Source organism: Octodon degus, unplaced genomic scaffold, assembly GCF_000260255.1.
Source record: "Octodon degus isolate 3935 unplaced genomic scaffold, OctDeg1.0 scaffold00127, whole genome shotgun sequence".
In the NCBI taxonomy this organism is placed as follows: Eukaryota; Metazoa; Chordata; class Mammalia; order Rodentia; family Octodontidae; genus Octodon; species Octodon degus.
This window is the reverse complement of record NW_004524703.1, coordinates 776,459-790,774: the sequence shown is the minus strand read 5'-3', so window position 1 is coordinate 790,774 and position 14,316 is coordinate 776,459. Positions and strand designations below refer to the sequence as shown.

Sequence of the window (14,316 nt, the reverse complement as noted above, 5' to 3'; positions counted from 1 at the left end):
AAACCACAGAATGGCCACACCACATGCAAGGGCTTCATGATCCAGAGTAGTTACCCCACAGTATGAGCTCTCGACAAGGCCTCTGCCAACCATCCCACACCTAAAAGCAGAAAAATCCCCCACAAATGAAGAGCATTTTCTAAAGATATATGTGGGCCCCTGTTGGTGTGGGACCTGGGCTTCTATACTTTGAAGTCTTCCCAGACTGAGAACCAAAGATCACAATAGGGGCTGGGAATAAAGGAAAAAAGATGCAAGCCACAGGGAAAATTAGGTATAAGGAAGAGGAAAGAGGAAGAGGAAGAAGAGATGACAACAGGGAGAAGTCAGCAGCTCCTGCCGGCTCTGATTTTTAACTTTAATGTGGTGATTTGAGTGCAATCAACAGGCAATTTCCTTTATCCTGCATATATTTCATTTATGAAACTCAATAATGAGTACTGGTCATCAGATGAGACAGCTCTTAAAATATGGAGAATAAGCATGTGCCAACAGGCGAGGCCCCTCTCTGTAGCGAAAGCATGCTGTGGCTTAGAAGGGGATGTACAGCCTCCGGCCCATGCCTGCCACATGGGAGAGGAACAGAAGTCAGCTCCTGCAGGGACCACGACCTCCCATCACTCCCTGAGTAAGAAGAGACCACCCTCCCTTGCGGCTTCTCTGGGCTTGGGTACAGCTTAAGTGTTAAACAGGTAATATCGCTGTTAATCTTTTTAAGCAACTTCACACAGTGACCCTGGATATCTGCATTTTGTCAAGGTGAGATCTAGAAGGCACTTATCCAGAGATGCAGTGGTGAGAGACAGGACTGAGACCTGAATCAGGCCATGAATGACTCCACAGTGCCAGGCCTCCCGCCCACCACTTTCCAAGAATAGATAGTCAGGCACGTATGGCCCCATCATGAATGTGTAACTGGTAAACGCAGCTAGGGCTTGGCGGGTTATATGAGCAACACGGCACTTGTGGATAAAAAGACACAATCTATAATATCAAGTGCACACTATACCTGGAAAACAACACAGATTCGCCCCAGACATGATGCCGACTCCCTATCTTGATGGGCAGAGAGGATGACTTCCAAGATGTAGCAGGCAGATCCCAGCATTACAAAGCAAAATGAGTCTGTACCCAACAAGCACACACCCCCAACATCTGTGCAACAGAGAGGCTGCTCTCCTCTAGCTTCCGTACCAGTCAGAGGACAGAAGGCCTCCAAAAGCACCTTGAGGGCTGAGAGAAGCCCATGGCAATGTTTCCCTTCAGTACACACAGTTACAGCTGGTCTCAATCAATCCGGACACATCAAATAAAGCGGTAGGCCCCCAATCCTTACTACCCAGAAAACGAAGCCTGAATGCTGGCTACTTTCTACATTCTCTGAGTTCTAGTTTATGGCAAGGATCACTGTCTCAAGCAGAAACCATCATCTGAAAATGAATCTAGAGGCATTTCAACATATGACAAGCATCAGGGGGCTGCCAGCAACCTTCAAAGGTTCCCTCAGCCCATACCTTGCACCATCAGCCCCGCTGCCACCTACCACCTCAGGGTGCACACTCCTGCATGACTCCTGACACCAGCTAGGGGCAGCAGGCTCCTGCGCTACTCCTGTGTGTGCAACGCTCAGAATAATGCCTCTCTCCCAATAGCCAACAGCCGCCACACTCCCTTCCCGGAATAAACAAATATGAGAAAATGTGGAAAACATTTGAAGCAGACTGCTGCAGCTCAGCTCTTGGGGGAGAGTCAAGAGCCACCTGGAGGTAGAGATGGCACACGGGGATCTCAGGCGGGGCAGCACTCGGGGGAGAGTCAGTCGAGAGCCACCTGGACGTAGAGATGGCTCTCAGAGGATCTCAGGCGGGGCAGCTCTAAGGTGTGGGAGAAGACCACTAGCCAGCAACTATGGAGCCAGACACACACACACACACACACAGTTGTCCATCGGCTCACTCCGGCCATTCACAGTGCACCGGGAACCTCCATGACCCTTTCACCATCACAGGCCCTGATAGCAGGGGCCGTAAATGACAATCTGTCTTCACTTAGCTCCAGAGCGCCTTCAACAATGTACCGGACTTTCCAAGATCCAAGACAACTTTAGGCAAGCAAAAGAAAAGACACAGGAAATGTTGCCCCTCAGGGATTTCTGGGCTTCATTTATATCCCTAGCCCAAGAGCTCACACCCGTGTCTGCTCCTGGCTCAGAGAAGCCCAGCCAGAAACCAAAAGGCAACACACCCAGCACCTCACTGCATCTACCAAGCCCTGCTTCACGAGGAGGGGTGGAGGCTGAGCCCCCCAGCCACTCAGGAATGACTACAGGAAGAGGGAACTGCCCAGGCCCTCCAGAGTCATCGTACAACAGTCACCGCTGCCACATGCCCAGGTCTTACTGATTACTCTTACCTGAAATCATCACAGGGCATATCTACTAATTGGCAATCTAGTTTTAAATTGTCTTAATTAAAGGTATCAGAGAAACCACATGAAACTTGGCTAATTGACAGAACTAGTCCTCAGCCCCCACCAGGGGACTCTGTTGCACTGCCACAATTACTAATATATCTTCTATTTGTCACTCACCTACAGTGTCAAAAGCAAGCCAGAAACTGAACAAATGAAACTAAAACAATGTTTACCAATTAAAATCTTGTGGGGGCCAGCCAAATAGCTCTGCGGATTAAAGTGCCCACAAACAGGCACAGGGCCCCGGGGTTCAATATGCCTCCCACCCTGCCATGCCAGCCCCATCCTCAGGACGAGCTGAGACAGCAATTGAGGCTGGGCGTGGTGGCGCACACCTGTAATCCCAGCTCTTGGGAGGCTGTAAACAAGCGGATCACTATGAGTCCTATCTAGTAGTGAGACCCTGAACACCCTGTAGGCCCTTCCCTAAAAATACAAATAAATAAATAAAATAAAATCTTGTGGGAAAGTTTTCAAATAATATACTACATTCAGAAAACAGCTCAAGATGGAGAAGAAAACCAAACTGCCATTAAGAGTTTTAGACACTAATCATATAGCTAAAAACAGATCCTGGTATGTTTTAAAGTAAAAAATGGAGGAGTGCAATTGGCAAATGACCCTGCGGTGACACAGCAGAGTGATGGGGGCTCAGGCCAGCAGCTTCAAGCCCGGTGGTGGGCCTTCCCACACTGAGCTCCATTTCCTCACCTGCAGGGAACCCTCACCTCCAACTCCTTCCACAACAAGCTGTTTTTGTAGGATATCCATCTGTCTGTCCAGTGGTATAGAGAGTCAGGAAGCTGGGGGGCACTTTGCAGGGTGCTCAGCTTTGTGACACCTTTAACAAGCCAGTTAACAAACACTAACAACAGCAGTTAACACTGAGCACTTACTGTGTGAGCATTTTACACTTACTAATTTACTCCTCACTAGCCAACCCCAGAAAGCCAAGTGAAGAAAAGGCACACAAGGGCTAAGTGACTTTCCCAGGAGCTAACCGGGACACCTGGGAAGCTCAAGTTCACACCCAGGCACCTAGTTCCAGGTTCAAGTCTTTTCATCACCTCAGACCAGAATGAAACACCCCAGAGCCAGCTGTGTCACCCAGAGCTCCCAAGACCAAGCATCCTGGGCTCCTGCTGTCAGACCACAAGGCAGACACAGGCAAAATCATTTCCAAATCTACACAATGGCCTGATGAGATTGCTTTGGCAACACTCAGCCCCCAGCCCCAGCCCCAGTCCCTAGGTGACCAGGTGGCAAAGCACCCACTGCCTGAGAACCACACGTGACTCTGGGGTCCAGCATCAGACCTGCATCCTGGGTCCTGGCAACCTGGGTGTCTGCAGGCAGCTCAGTCCCCAAACACAAAGAGCCCTCTCCACCAAGGCTACCTCCTACCTGCAGTGCCTGAAAATAAAGACTGACACAACAAGCTGAGCCTTGGCTTCCAAACCCCACAGTGAACTTGGTCACAACGCACAGTGCCTTCCAACACAACACTGGCATTAAAAAGCAGATTTACTCAATTACCAGGAACACCCTTCGGGGCCAGCACAAGCAAATGTGACCCTGAACTCTCAACCACTCATCAGGGGTAAAAACTCTAAACTACAAAACTGCCACAATGCTGACAGATGCCATGTCAGATCCCTGACCACGCAAGCCCATTCGCATCCCCATGTTTCCTCAAAAACTGCTCAGCGCCCCACGTTATTTCTAGATGAGCACCGGTGTGTAGTTATTTCTTGGCGTGCACTGATGCAGGCTGCTTCTTGAGGCATAAAAGAGCTAAGTGTGTGGTTAACACATGTGGCCATATTACATGTGGTTATTTCCTGATATATACATATTACATGTGGCCTTTTGAGTTACCCAAGTGCACATGGAGCACCGTCTTCCAGACACTTTCCATCACAGCCCCTGAGCCTATCTGGGATGCCATAGTGGTCACAGTCATACATCCCTTTCATGATGCCCACCCTTGGCCTGCAGCCCAGACCATCCATGCTCCTCCACATCAGTGATTTCAAAAAGGTTAAAAAGACCATTGTCGGGCTGGGGAGATGGCTCCTCCACATCAATGATTTCAAAAAGGTTAAAAAGACCATTGTCGGGCCGGGGAGATGGCTCAAGCGCAAGGCCCTGAGTTCAATCCCCAGTTCCACAAAAAAAAAAAAAAAAAAAAAGACCATTGTCAGTCCTGGAGCCAGCATCTGCCATGCCTAAAACTACAGCTCTGCATCCACAGGGGGAAAATGTGCTATCTGTACCTAGATGTTTTCAGGAACATACTAAGACCAAGCCACATTCCCCAAAGCATAGTCTAGGCAGCTGGAAGAAGACTGAATTCCAGGCCAGCTTTGTCTGGGGGTCTAGGAGGTCTGCCAGAAATTGCGTATGTGTATGTAGGAAGAAAATCCACCCAGCATTCTTCTAAGCATGCTGAGAAGTCAGACAAACAAGCAATGGCTCTATAGGTTTTAGGCATCACAGTGACCAGGCTGATAGAAGCTCGTTATGGTTTGAATCTGGACTGTCCCCCAAAGGCTCCTCACATTGAAGGCTCAGCCCCCAGTGAGTGGTGTCCAGAGGAAGAGGCTTCAAGAAGGTAACAGCTCAGCAGATTAATCCAATGATGGGTTCATAATTTGATGGCATCACTGCAAAGCACTGGAAACTTTAAGAGGTGAGGCCTGGACAGGGGAAGAAGGTCATGGAGGAGTGCTGTGGCCCTGCCCCTCCCACATTTTGCTTCCTTTCCACCATTTGGTAAGCAGCGTCCCTCTCCACACACTCCTGCTACCAAAATCCTCTGCCTCTCCTCAGGCCCAAAGTAATGGAGCCAGCAGTCATAAACCAAAAACTCTGAAACCCAGAACCAAAATAAATCTTTCCCCTTTTAAGTTGTTCTTCCCAGGTATTATGTCACAGTAACGGATGGCTGACTAATACACCCCATGACTAATAATAAGTCATATTGTGCATTTGCCAAAAACTCCCATTTACAAATACAATGCAAAATAGGTGACTTTTGCAGTAACATCCTGTAGGGGGAACAAAAAAAAGTAATACATATTTATTAGATATCTCCCACCCTTGCCTCCAAATCACCCAAGGCTCCTCATGAAAGCAAGCAGAAATGCTTGGACAAGGGAAACCCTGGAACAAAGACAGACATACAGATGGCCTGGCAGCCAGGCAGTGCCCAATCAAGGTCCTGGACTTCCAGCTGGTAACATGTGGGCTGCACACCTGGATACATACTTGCCACCAATGGACTCAACAGATGGGCAATGGTCCGAGCTGTGGGACTACTAATGAAAGAATGTTACTCCATTGGACCCAAAGCACCCTCCCAAGGACTCTCAGAACCACCCCAACTAAGAAGGAGGTGAGAGTTCACTGACTAGTCCTGAACTAAGGGAGAGGTAAAAGGCTGACCTGGCCACAAAGCTTGAAAATGGCATTTTTAAAAAGCACTAACTCACCAAATAAAGCTACACATTCACTTACATTTACCTTTATGTAAATATTTGAATAAAATTTTCAAAAGTGAGCAAAAATGAAAACAGTGTACTGAATCCCATGCACCCACCAGTCAACCTGCACAATCCCTTTGGCCAATCTTGTTCTCCTATACACCCCCCCATTGGATGCCATTATATCCCTAAGTACTTGAGTTTGTATTTCCAGAAGATAAACATGTCTAAAACTATAACTACAAGTAACTATCACCATAAATAAAAGAGTAATGCCTGACTTTATCTATTCTCCATCCTTATTGAATTTACCTTCAATTTAAGAAAGAAAAAAAAAAAAAAGCCTCTTTGTTGGCTTGTTCAGTGATGTTAAGCTCCTCTGCAGACCCCAGAACTCAGCATGGTAGCCCGTACACAGAAAACACCTGAGCTGCTCTAATCGCTGCAGGCTCATCAGTGAAGCTCAGAAAGAAAAAAGCAGAAGTACTTCTGCTTACATGGATTCCAGGACAGGGCCAAAGAGGCAGATGTACACGTCAAATGGGAGCTGCCAGCTTTCTTTTTCAGAGATGCAGGGTGTCCTGCAAAGGTGAGCAAAACAGAGGCTGACTCTGAGATGCCCTTTACCGCTGGGATGAATCTCCATCAGTGGCATCTGAAGATGCTATGGGCCAAGCAAAGGCCATGCCGCGTCACTGCCAGCTCAAATGTAAAAATCTGCTGGGCAGATGTTGATGGCTTAAAAGAACATCCAGAAACAATCACTCCTAGAAACCAAGTCACTGCACAACAGGGAACGATGGTGATCTGGGGAACTGGGCAAAATTCTCACAAGAGTCAAAGACTGGCTCACTGGCTAAGTACATAACGGCCAGGCTACCTTAAGGGTCCAGAAGCAGCAGCTCCCAGTACTTTTATGGATTTTTCTTGTGGCCTTGTGGACAACTCTGGGAAAAGCAGGCAAAAAGTGACTGAGGATAGCGACATTCTGAGAAGTTTTAGGAATACCTTACCCAATGTGTTGTGCTTATGTTTCCTTTCTATCTCTGTGAGTAAGTGATATATGGAAAAATCGATGTCTAATTAAGTCTGAAAGAGCTCATCCAATATGTAGAAAGTAAAAACATTAGCTGATAAGAAACCATTGCAACTTGGTTTTAGGGACAGTGTTTTTCTTTCCTAGCAGGACATAAAGTAAGAGCATTTTACAAATAATGGCATTTTGGGGCAGATGAAAAAGGAATATTACAGATGCATAAACTTAGTGATGACCAAAAGGGAGCCAGGAAGACAAACCAGTTGGTAAGCTGGATGGCACAAGGGACAAGCAGGACAAGCAAGAGTATGGGAGCTTATGAGCAGTCTCCACATCTGGGTCACAGGAAAAACCTTGCCAAAGGAAGGACAAGAGTGGGACTTCAAGGCATCGCAGGTGGGCCAACCAGCTCATCCAGGGCACACATATAAATCTCTAACAAGAGTCACCTCCACCTACCCCAATCCTAATCACAGACTGCTGAATTTATGGACAGCTCAAAACAGCCTTTAATTTGCACCAGTTCCTCAAATTCCTGCAGGTGATTTGGCTGGGAAAGAAGACTCTTCATCCAAAACCTGTCCATTTCCCAGAGTGGTACTCTTTGAGGAAACAAAGGGCACTCCCCAAAGCCCCCCAGGAGGCAGCCACCTGCACCAGCTGTCTCATCTAGAGGCACCAGGGGACAGTGACCACCCACAAAGCAGCTCACAGCCCTTAACGATGCTGCTGGCCTCTCGGAGTGGCAGGTGGATATGCTTACCGAGGGAACTTGCAGAAGCTAGGGTTACCCAGCGATGAGCAACCTTAAGTGACTGCAGCCAATGAAGTCACATCTTCCTTCTATTTTCCACAAATACTGTAGGTCACAGAGACTCAACATTCCCCACACTTCCTACACTGGGCAGGTTCTGGCCTCTAGATTTCTGCAAACACATATCAACAACCTAACCCCCCACACGTGCACACACATACACACACACACACACACACACACACAACCAACAACCAGATATCACACAGCAGAGGAGCTCCTCCACTGCAAAAGGTGCTAAAACCCAAGGACTTCTTGTTAGTGATGACATGTGTGGAGGGTACTCTACAAACATGTACTTTTTTTTTTTCCTGTACTAGGAATTATGGGCCTCACACATGCCAGGCAAGTGTTCTACCACCAAGCCACAGTCCTAGCCCTTCACACTGTATTTTGAGACATGGCCTTGCTAAATTGCACAGGCTGGCATCTTACTCTGTGCCATAAAATTTATAATTGTCTTGCCTCAGCCTTCCAAATAGCTGAGATTACAGGTATGTCACCACTCCTGACTGTGATGTTTTTTCATGGTGATTCTAACAGTAGACCACTACCCAATCCAACCTGGCATTGCACATAAGTTAGCTCAGAAATCAGGAAACAAGATTGTCCCACAAGCATATTTTATCAAGTGGATCACAAGCCAAGTTGTAGGCACCACTAGCAGCCACAGGTCTGGGGGATGAAGGAAGGTGATAACAGTAAACAAAACATCTACCTAGGCTGTACACATATCATCCCAAAACCAGGGAACAAGAAGAAAAGGCCTATGGCATTGTGGGTGGGGACCACCCACTGATAAACTGAAGGGTTAATGGGGTGGGAGGCAGCTCTTTAACGTAATAAAAGAAGCCAAGGAGCACACAGAGATAGATCGCAGAGGATGGACACAGCACAGACCAGCAGCTGCCTCTGACGTAAGGTGAGCCAGAAGGCTCACAGTTGGTGCTATCTGCCTACAGGCTGGGGGAGAGAAAACACCCCATGGGTAGAGGCCGGGAAGGCTACTGAACTTCCTACAATGCTGAGGATAGCAGCCCCAGGCAAACTATCCAGCCCAAAACATGTACCATGTGTCTGAAACTCTAAAGTAGGACAACCACTCATCCAACTACCCTGATCCCTGCCAAACCCACACAGAAACCCAGTGGCTCTGCCCCTGCCCTTTCAGCCACCACTCTTCCCTTAGAGTCGGAGGAAACTACAGGTCTGGACAGGACTAGGTGTCCAGCAGGGGTAGCCCAGAGAGACTGCCACTCCATAGGGTGCATATGCAAAGGAGCAGAAGGGACAGAAGAGACAGGCACCAAGCAGACAGCCCCATGTAGACAGGCTGGGCCATGAGCCTGTCCTGGCAATCACCACTTGATGGCCAGCTAGCCACCCTCAGCTGCTTCCTTCTCAGGACAAGGCACAGTAAGACACCGGGGTTCTGCTGGCCTGAGAAAGCCTTTTAAATGGAAGCCCACAGGTGAGATTCCCTGTTATAGGGTTTACCATTTTCCAGATCCAACCCTGACAAATCATAGCCATCTACATTCCTGCATACTGAGAAACCCTATCTGTGCAAAGTGACAGGGGGCCTGCCCCTTAGCTCAGTTCTTTAAGTGGCTGCTTCAACAAAGCAGTCAGGCTCAGGTGGCTGTGGTTCGATCCCCACAACACAAGCCAGCCAGTCATGCCTTGAAGGCATTCGGAGCAAAAAAAAAAAAAAAAAAAAAAAAACACAAAGTGACACACATGCCACCCCACACTGGTGTGCACACACACTATGGGACATGACTGGATGCAAAATGCCAGCATCTCACCCTGAGCCACAGAAGACAGCCAGGCAAGAGCAGAACCACCCATCTGATGAAGAGAACCAAGACTGATTTTCTGGGACTTGGTCTACAAGTGGTGGGTGGTTCTATAACTAAGCTACAGTCCTGGCACCTCCACACCTGGAGTTAATCTTGAAAATCAGGGACAGGGCCAAAGGTCAGGGAGTCTTATACCTTCAAAGAAGAAGGTCAAGTTCCAGTCAGAGAGCAGGAATGAGCTCCCATCAGGCACTCAGGGTAAATGAACAGGCAGGAGAGCCCTCTGCCAGGCCAGAACCCACCCTGGGAAGGTCATTCTGCATCAGAGACCTGACTAAGAAGGAACCCAAGACCACCATGGCAGAACAATGACCTCAGCACCAAGAATCAAGGACTACTGCTGAAGGGAGGAGAATGATCTCTGAGGTCACAAGCATGCAGTATGACTCCCAGGTGCCAGGGCACATGTGTATGTATACCAACCTGTGTAATGGCTACTCCAGCACACTACACAAAAGCAAGTGTAGAGGCCTCAAGGTGCCAGGAGACACTCTCAACTGCTGACCATGAAAAAGAGGTCTGAAGGAAAGACAGGAAAGTTAGGAGCCTGGAGCCCTCAAGATTGTGGCATATTCAGCAACCCAAAAGGGAGGACCTTACTGCCAAATCTGGGTGGCTTGGCTGCGTCAGGGTCTCCTCTGTTCAGTTTATTTATTTCAGCACTGCAGAAAGAGCTTCAAGAACAGGCTTTACAAGGAAGAACTAAGGGCCACAGGGGAGGGGACCTGACTAGGACTACGGGTTTCCTCATATGAGATTCTGCTAGGCCCACCAGATTTCTCTGCTCTCCCCTGGACACCTTGCCTTCTTCCTGGGAGGAAGAGCCCACCTCTGCTCAGACAATCTCAGCACCCTACCTCCTTGCCTCTGCATGACAGACAGTGAAGCAGCTTCACCTACTCAGACCCTAAAAGTGGAATTTCCCCCAAGGGACTCCTTCTGACTCCCAAAGACCTGAGAACCATAAGCAGAAGCAATGAGAAATAACAAATGAGCGTATATTCCCTCCCTAACCACTGCAATGACAGCCTCCCCTGATCCAGTCATTTCTCCCTTAGGTCCAGGGAAAAGCCCACCCACCAGCAGCTAGGCAGACTGTGATTCCACCAGCTCACAGGACCCCTACCTGGTCCCAGCAAGCTGAGAGCCCACTCACTTCCCAGTACAGGTACCTCAGCAGCTTCCTTCTCACTCCTGCTGGAGGGCCAAAGAACAGCTGGTGTTTCATCAGCCAAAATCTGTTTCCATTGTGTTTGGGAGCCCAGAGGCAGTCACAACTTCTAAACAGAAAACTTTAGTTTCCTTAACAAGGTTTATCTGTGCCCACCTGCGTTCTTAGAATCCCACTGCAACCCCACAGCTGGATGGAGAGCCCCACAAGACTTTCCAAAAAGCAGGTCATTAATGGCCTTCCAAGCTCTCTGCTCAAGCCCCAAAGGAACCAATCAGATCAGTCTCAGAGGTGCAGCGAGGAATGAAAAGCTTTACCAACTTCCAGAAAACAAAGTGACACTTAGGAGTCATGCTCCCTCCATTTTCGCAGGTTGTATAGTTTTTCTTCCTCCCCCTTTTAAGTGATCAGTTACTCAACAGTACCAGTATTTGTCAGCACCTACTAAGAGCATTTAATCCTCAAAGAAAAAAAGGCCACAGCATAAGAATGTTTATTATACCATAAAGATAAGGAGACTGAGGCTCAGGGAAATGTGGTAAATTAATGAAAGTAATTAAACAGAAATATGGAAACCTCTTTTCCTCACTGAGATGTCTACTGATCATTTAGAAAACATTACTGGTTCTCTAGGTCAGTCAACAAGCCAGCATAGCAACTGAAGCCCTCTCAAATTTAGTCTCAAATTCCTTCTTCAATTTTACACCATAGGGGCCGGGGAGATGGCTCAGTGGAATAAGTGCTTCCCCGGCAAGCACAAGGGCCTGAGTTCAATCCCCGGTTCCACCAAAAACAAAACAAAACAAAAAAAATTTTACATCATAACATGCCTTACAAAGTGTCACAGCCACATGAGGTCCCTCATCTCAAGAAAAGCCCCTCCCCCACCATGTCTTGCAAAGCCCTATGCTGGGACCTCCCAACTCCTAGAAAGCAATGCCAGCCTCTGCAGTACACACCAACGACGTGGAAGCACAGGCTGCCACACTCGCACAGCAGCACCCTCCCACAGGAAAACCCTTCCTTCCCATCCCAGATAGCCACACTTCACCCAAAGGCAGCTTCATTTCAACAGGAATCCCTTCTTCTCTTCCTGCAGCAACATCCACTGCCAACATAGCAAGGCCCCAGGGAGACTTAACATGATTAAAATGTTAAAGCATTTAAGATGCTCAAAGGAAAGTCATCCTTGAAGTGCAAATCACCAATTTAGGGGAAAAAAAGGAAAATATGGGGGGATAGCAAGATAAATGTAAATGAGATATAAGTTCTCAGCAATATTATGCATAAATTGCTTTAACACACACATCCTGAGCCTCACCCCTAAGTCCACAGTTTGTGGCAAATGCCCGCGGTGGGTTTTCAGCACTTGCTCCTGCTTATTAAATCTGTAATCCGAGGTGAGCCGACTTTCTGGGTTTTGCCAAATGGAGAATAACAGTTCTGCGATGAGTTATTTAACAGGCAGGACACACAGTGAAGAGCCAGGCTGGGATGCTGAAGCAGCAGGAATCCTACTAAGATTCCTCAGACAATCCCCAAAGCCTAGTACCAAAGCCTAGCACCCTGTGAAAAAACCAGGACATGGAGAAACGGACTGGATATGGAAGTGGAGCCCTGACTTGAACTAAAGAAGTGCAAACCCACAACTACAGAATTTAAATTCTATCTCTGCCTGAATACTCCACATCTTCTTATGTATACAGTTTACAAGTCACAACACTTTCCTTTATCATGAGGAGGAAGTACATTAAGGAGAGGATTCTGGAGTCTAAATCCACAGAAACAATTAGGAGGAAATAGTTTTCTATAGATGAGAAATTCTACTTGCCCATTTAGGAAGGATTTCAGGGCCTCTCTTTTTTATATCAGGGTCTACCCCACTAGGCTGGTGTGTACACCACTACAATTTCAAAAGCTGTGGCATTTACACACCTCTTTTTCTACTGGCAATGACTCAGATTAAATTTTAGGGTTGGCTGACAGACTAGAATCCCAAATCGCCAGTCCATGTAGAAACTGTTCATTTCCCCTACTTTTCCTACAGTGTCCTCACCAGGTCACAAGTTCTTCGATTTTATCTGAAGCTAGAGATCAGGCTGGAAAGGCATCTGAAGACTTTTAACAAAAAGACCTGGTTAAGGGTGCACCTACAGAGCCCCAGGGTCGTTCCGGGTGGGGGCTGCCTTCAGACCACCTGAGTCACTCTCAGCGGTGGCACACTGGAGGGTCTCTGGGTTCGTTCCCTGAAGGGTGACACAATGCCTGGTCTCAGGGCAGGGCAGGTAGAGCTGCCAGTATATTCTGGTGGGAAGTAGAGATCGCTGCTAAAGAAAGATCATCCCACCAAACCGATTCCACAGCTGCGTGCTCCTGACTCAGAATAAGCAGAAGAGCCACATACGTGCGATTTTAAAGGGACTCACGGCAAACCAAGCCATTCAGCACATGGAGATATTGTTTCTGTTTGTGCCACCCTACATAAAATAGAATCCAGGAAATTCACCAAGAGCCAAATAAGCCACCTCCACCTACTTCTGTCTATACTTGCTGCTACAATGAATAAGGCGAGGGTGGGAAGGAGGGAACCTCCCGGCGGCCCAGCCCGCGATTCCCTCGGCTTAAGTCTGCTCCCATAGTCGGTCCCCCTCAGAATTGCTTGTCCCTCCCCCAACGCGGTCTACATTCATTAACTCAAGACTTCCCTGAGTCGTGATGTCCTAAAGGCTACAGTCACTAGGGTTAGAGAAGTTTAGAAAAGATAACGCTGCTTTCAGAGCCAACAGGCTGGGCAGTATCACAAAACCCCTGGGCACAAGTGCGCAGCTCGAGCTCCCGGACGCCGGACGGCAGAACCCGGCTTCTCCGGCGCTCTGGAGACCAGGACGCGGGACCGCAGCGCCGCGCGAGTCCCCACGGCCTCATCACCGGCACCCGGCGCCCGCGAGAAACACGCCCCGCGAGGCCGACGCCGCGCGCGAGGGAGTGGGGACGGGAAGGCGGGCGCGGGGGGCCAGGTCTGGCAGGCAGTGGGCCGGGGTCCGGCCACTCTTCGGTGTAGGGTTCCCGGGCACACGCAGACCCCGCGGCCTCGGGTGGCCCGACCAGGCGAGCACGGCGGGACTCCGGGTCCACGCCGCGCCCGCTCATGCCGCCCTTTGTGAGCAGGCACCCTCCCGATTCGACCGCGGGACGCGTTCCAAGACGCAGCCCCAGCGGGGAGTAGAGCCCCGGCCGTGCACTTGTAGGGCGCGGGGAGCCGCGGATCAGGACCGGAGACCGGGTCGGGGGCGCACTCACCTTCCTGCCGCCGCCCGCGGCCAGCGCGGAGCCGCCCCCCGAGTACATGTAGTAGGCGATGCCCAGCACCCAAAGCAGTGCAAAGCACAGCAGCACGCGCGAGCGCCGCCGCATCCTCCCGCGGGCCTGGGGCGCCGGGATGGCCGGGGACGGGGCGCGGGGACCGGCGCGAGCGG

General features: G+C 49.2%; 1 protein-coding gene across 1 annotated transcript in view; it reads right to left on the bottom strand.

The window, feature by feature from the left end:
• Galnt2 (polypeptide N-acetylgalactosaminyltransferase 2) overlaps positions 1 to 14,310 on the bottom strand; it is a 139,517-nt gene extending 125,207 nt beyond the window's left edge. The window contains exon 1 of the mRNA XM_004640813.3: positions 14,141 to 14,310. Coding sequence (XP_004640870.1) covers positions 14,141 to 14,254 — 114 coding nt within the window. The 5' untranslated portion in view covers positions 14,255 to 14,310. The remainder of the gene's footprint in view (positions 1 to 14,140) is intronic.
• Between the last annotated feature and the right edge of the window lie 6 nt (positions 14,311 to 14,316).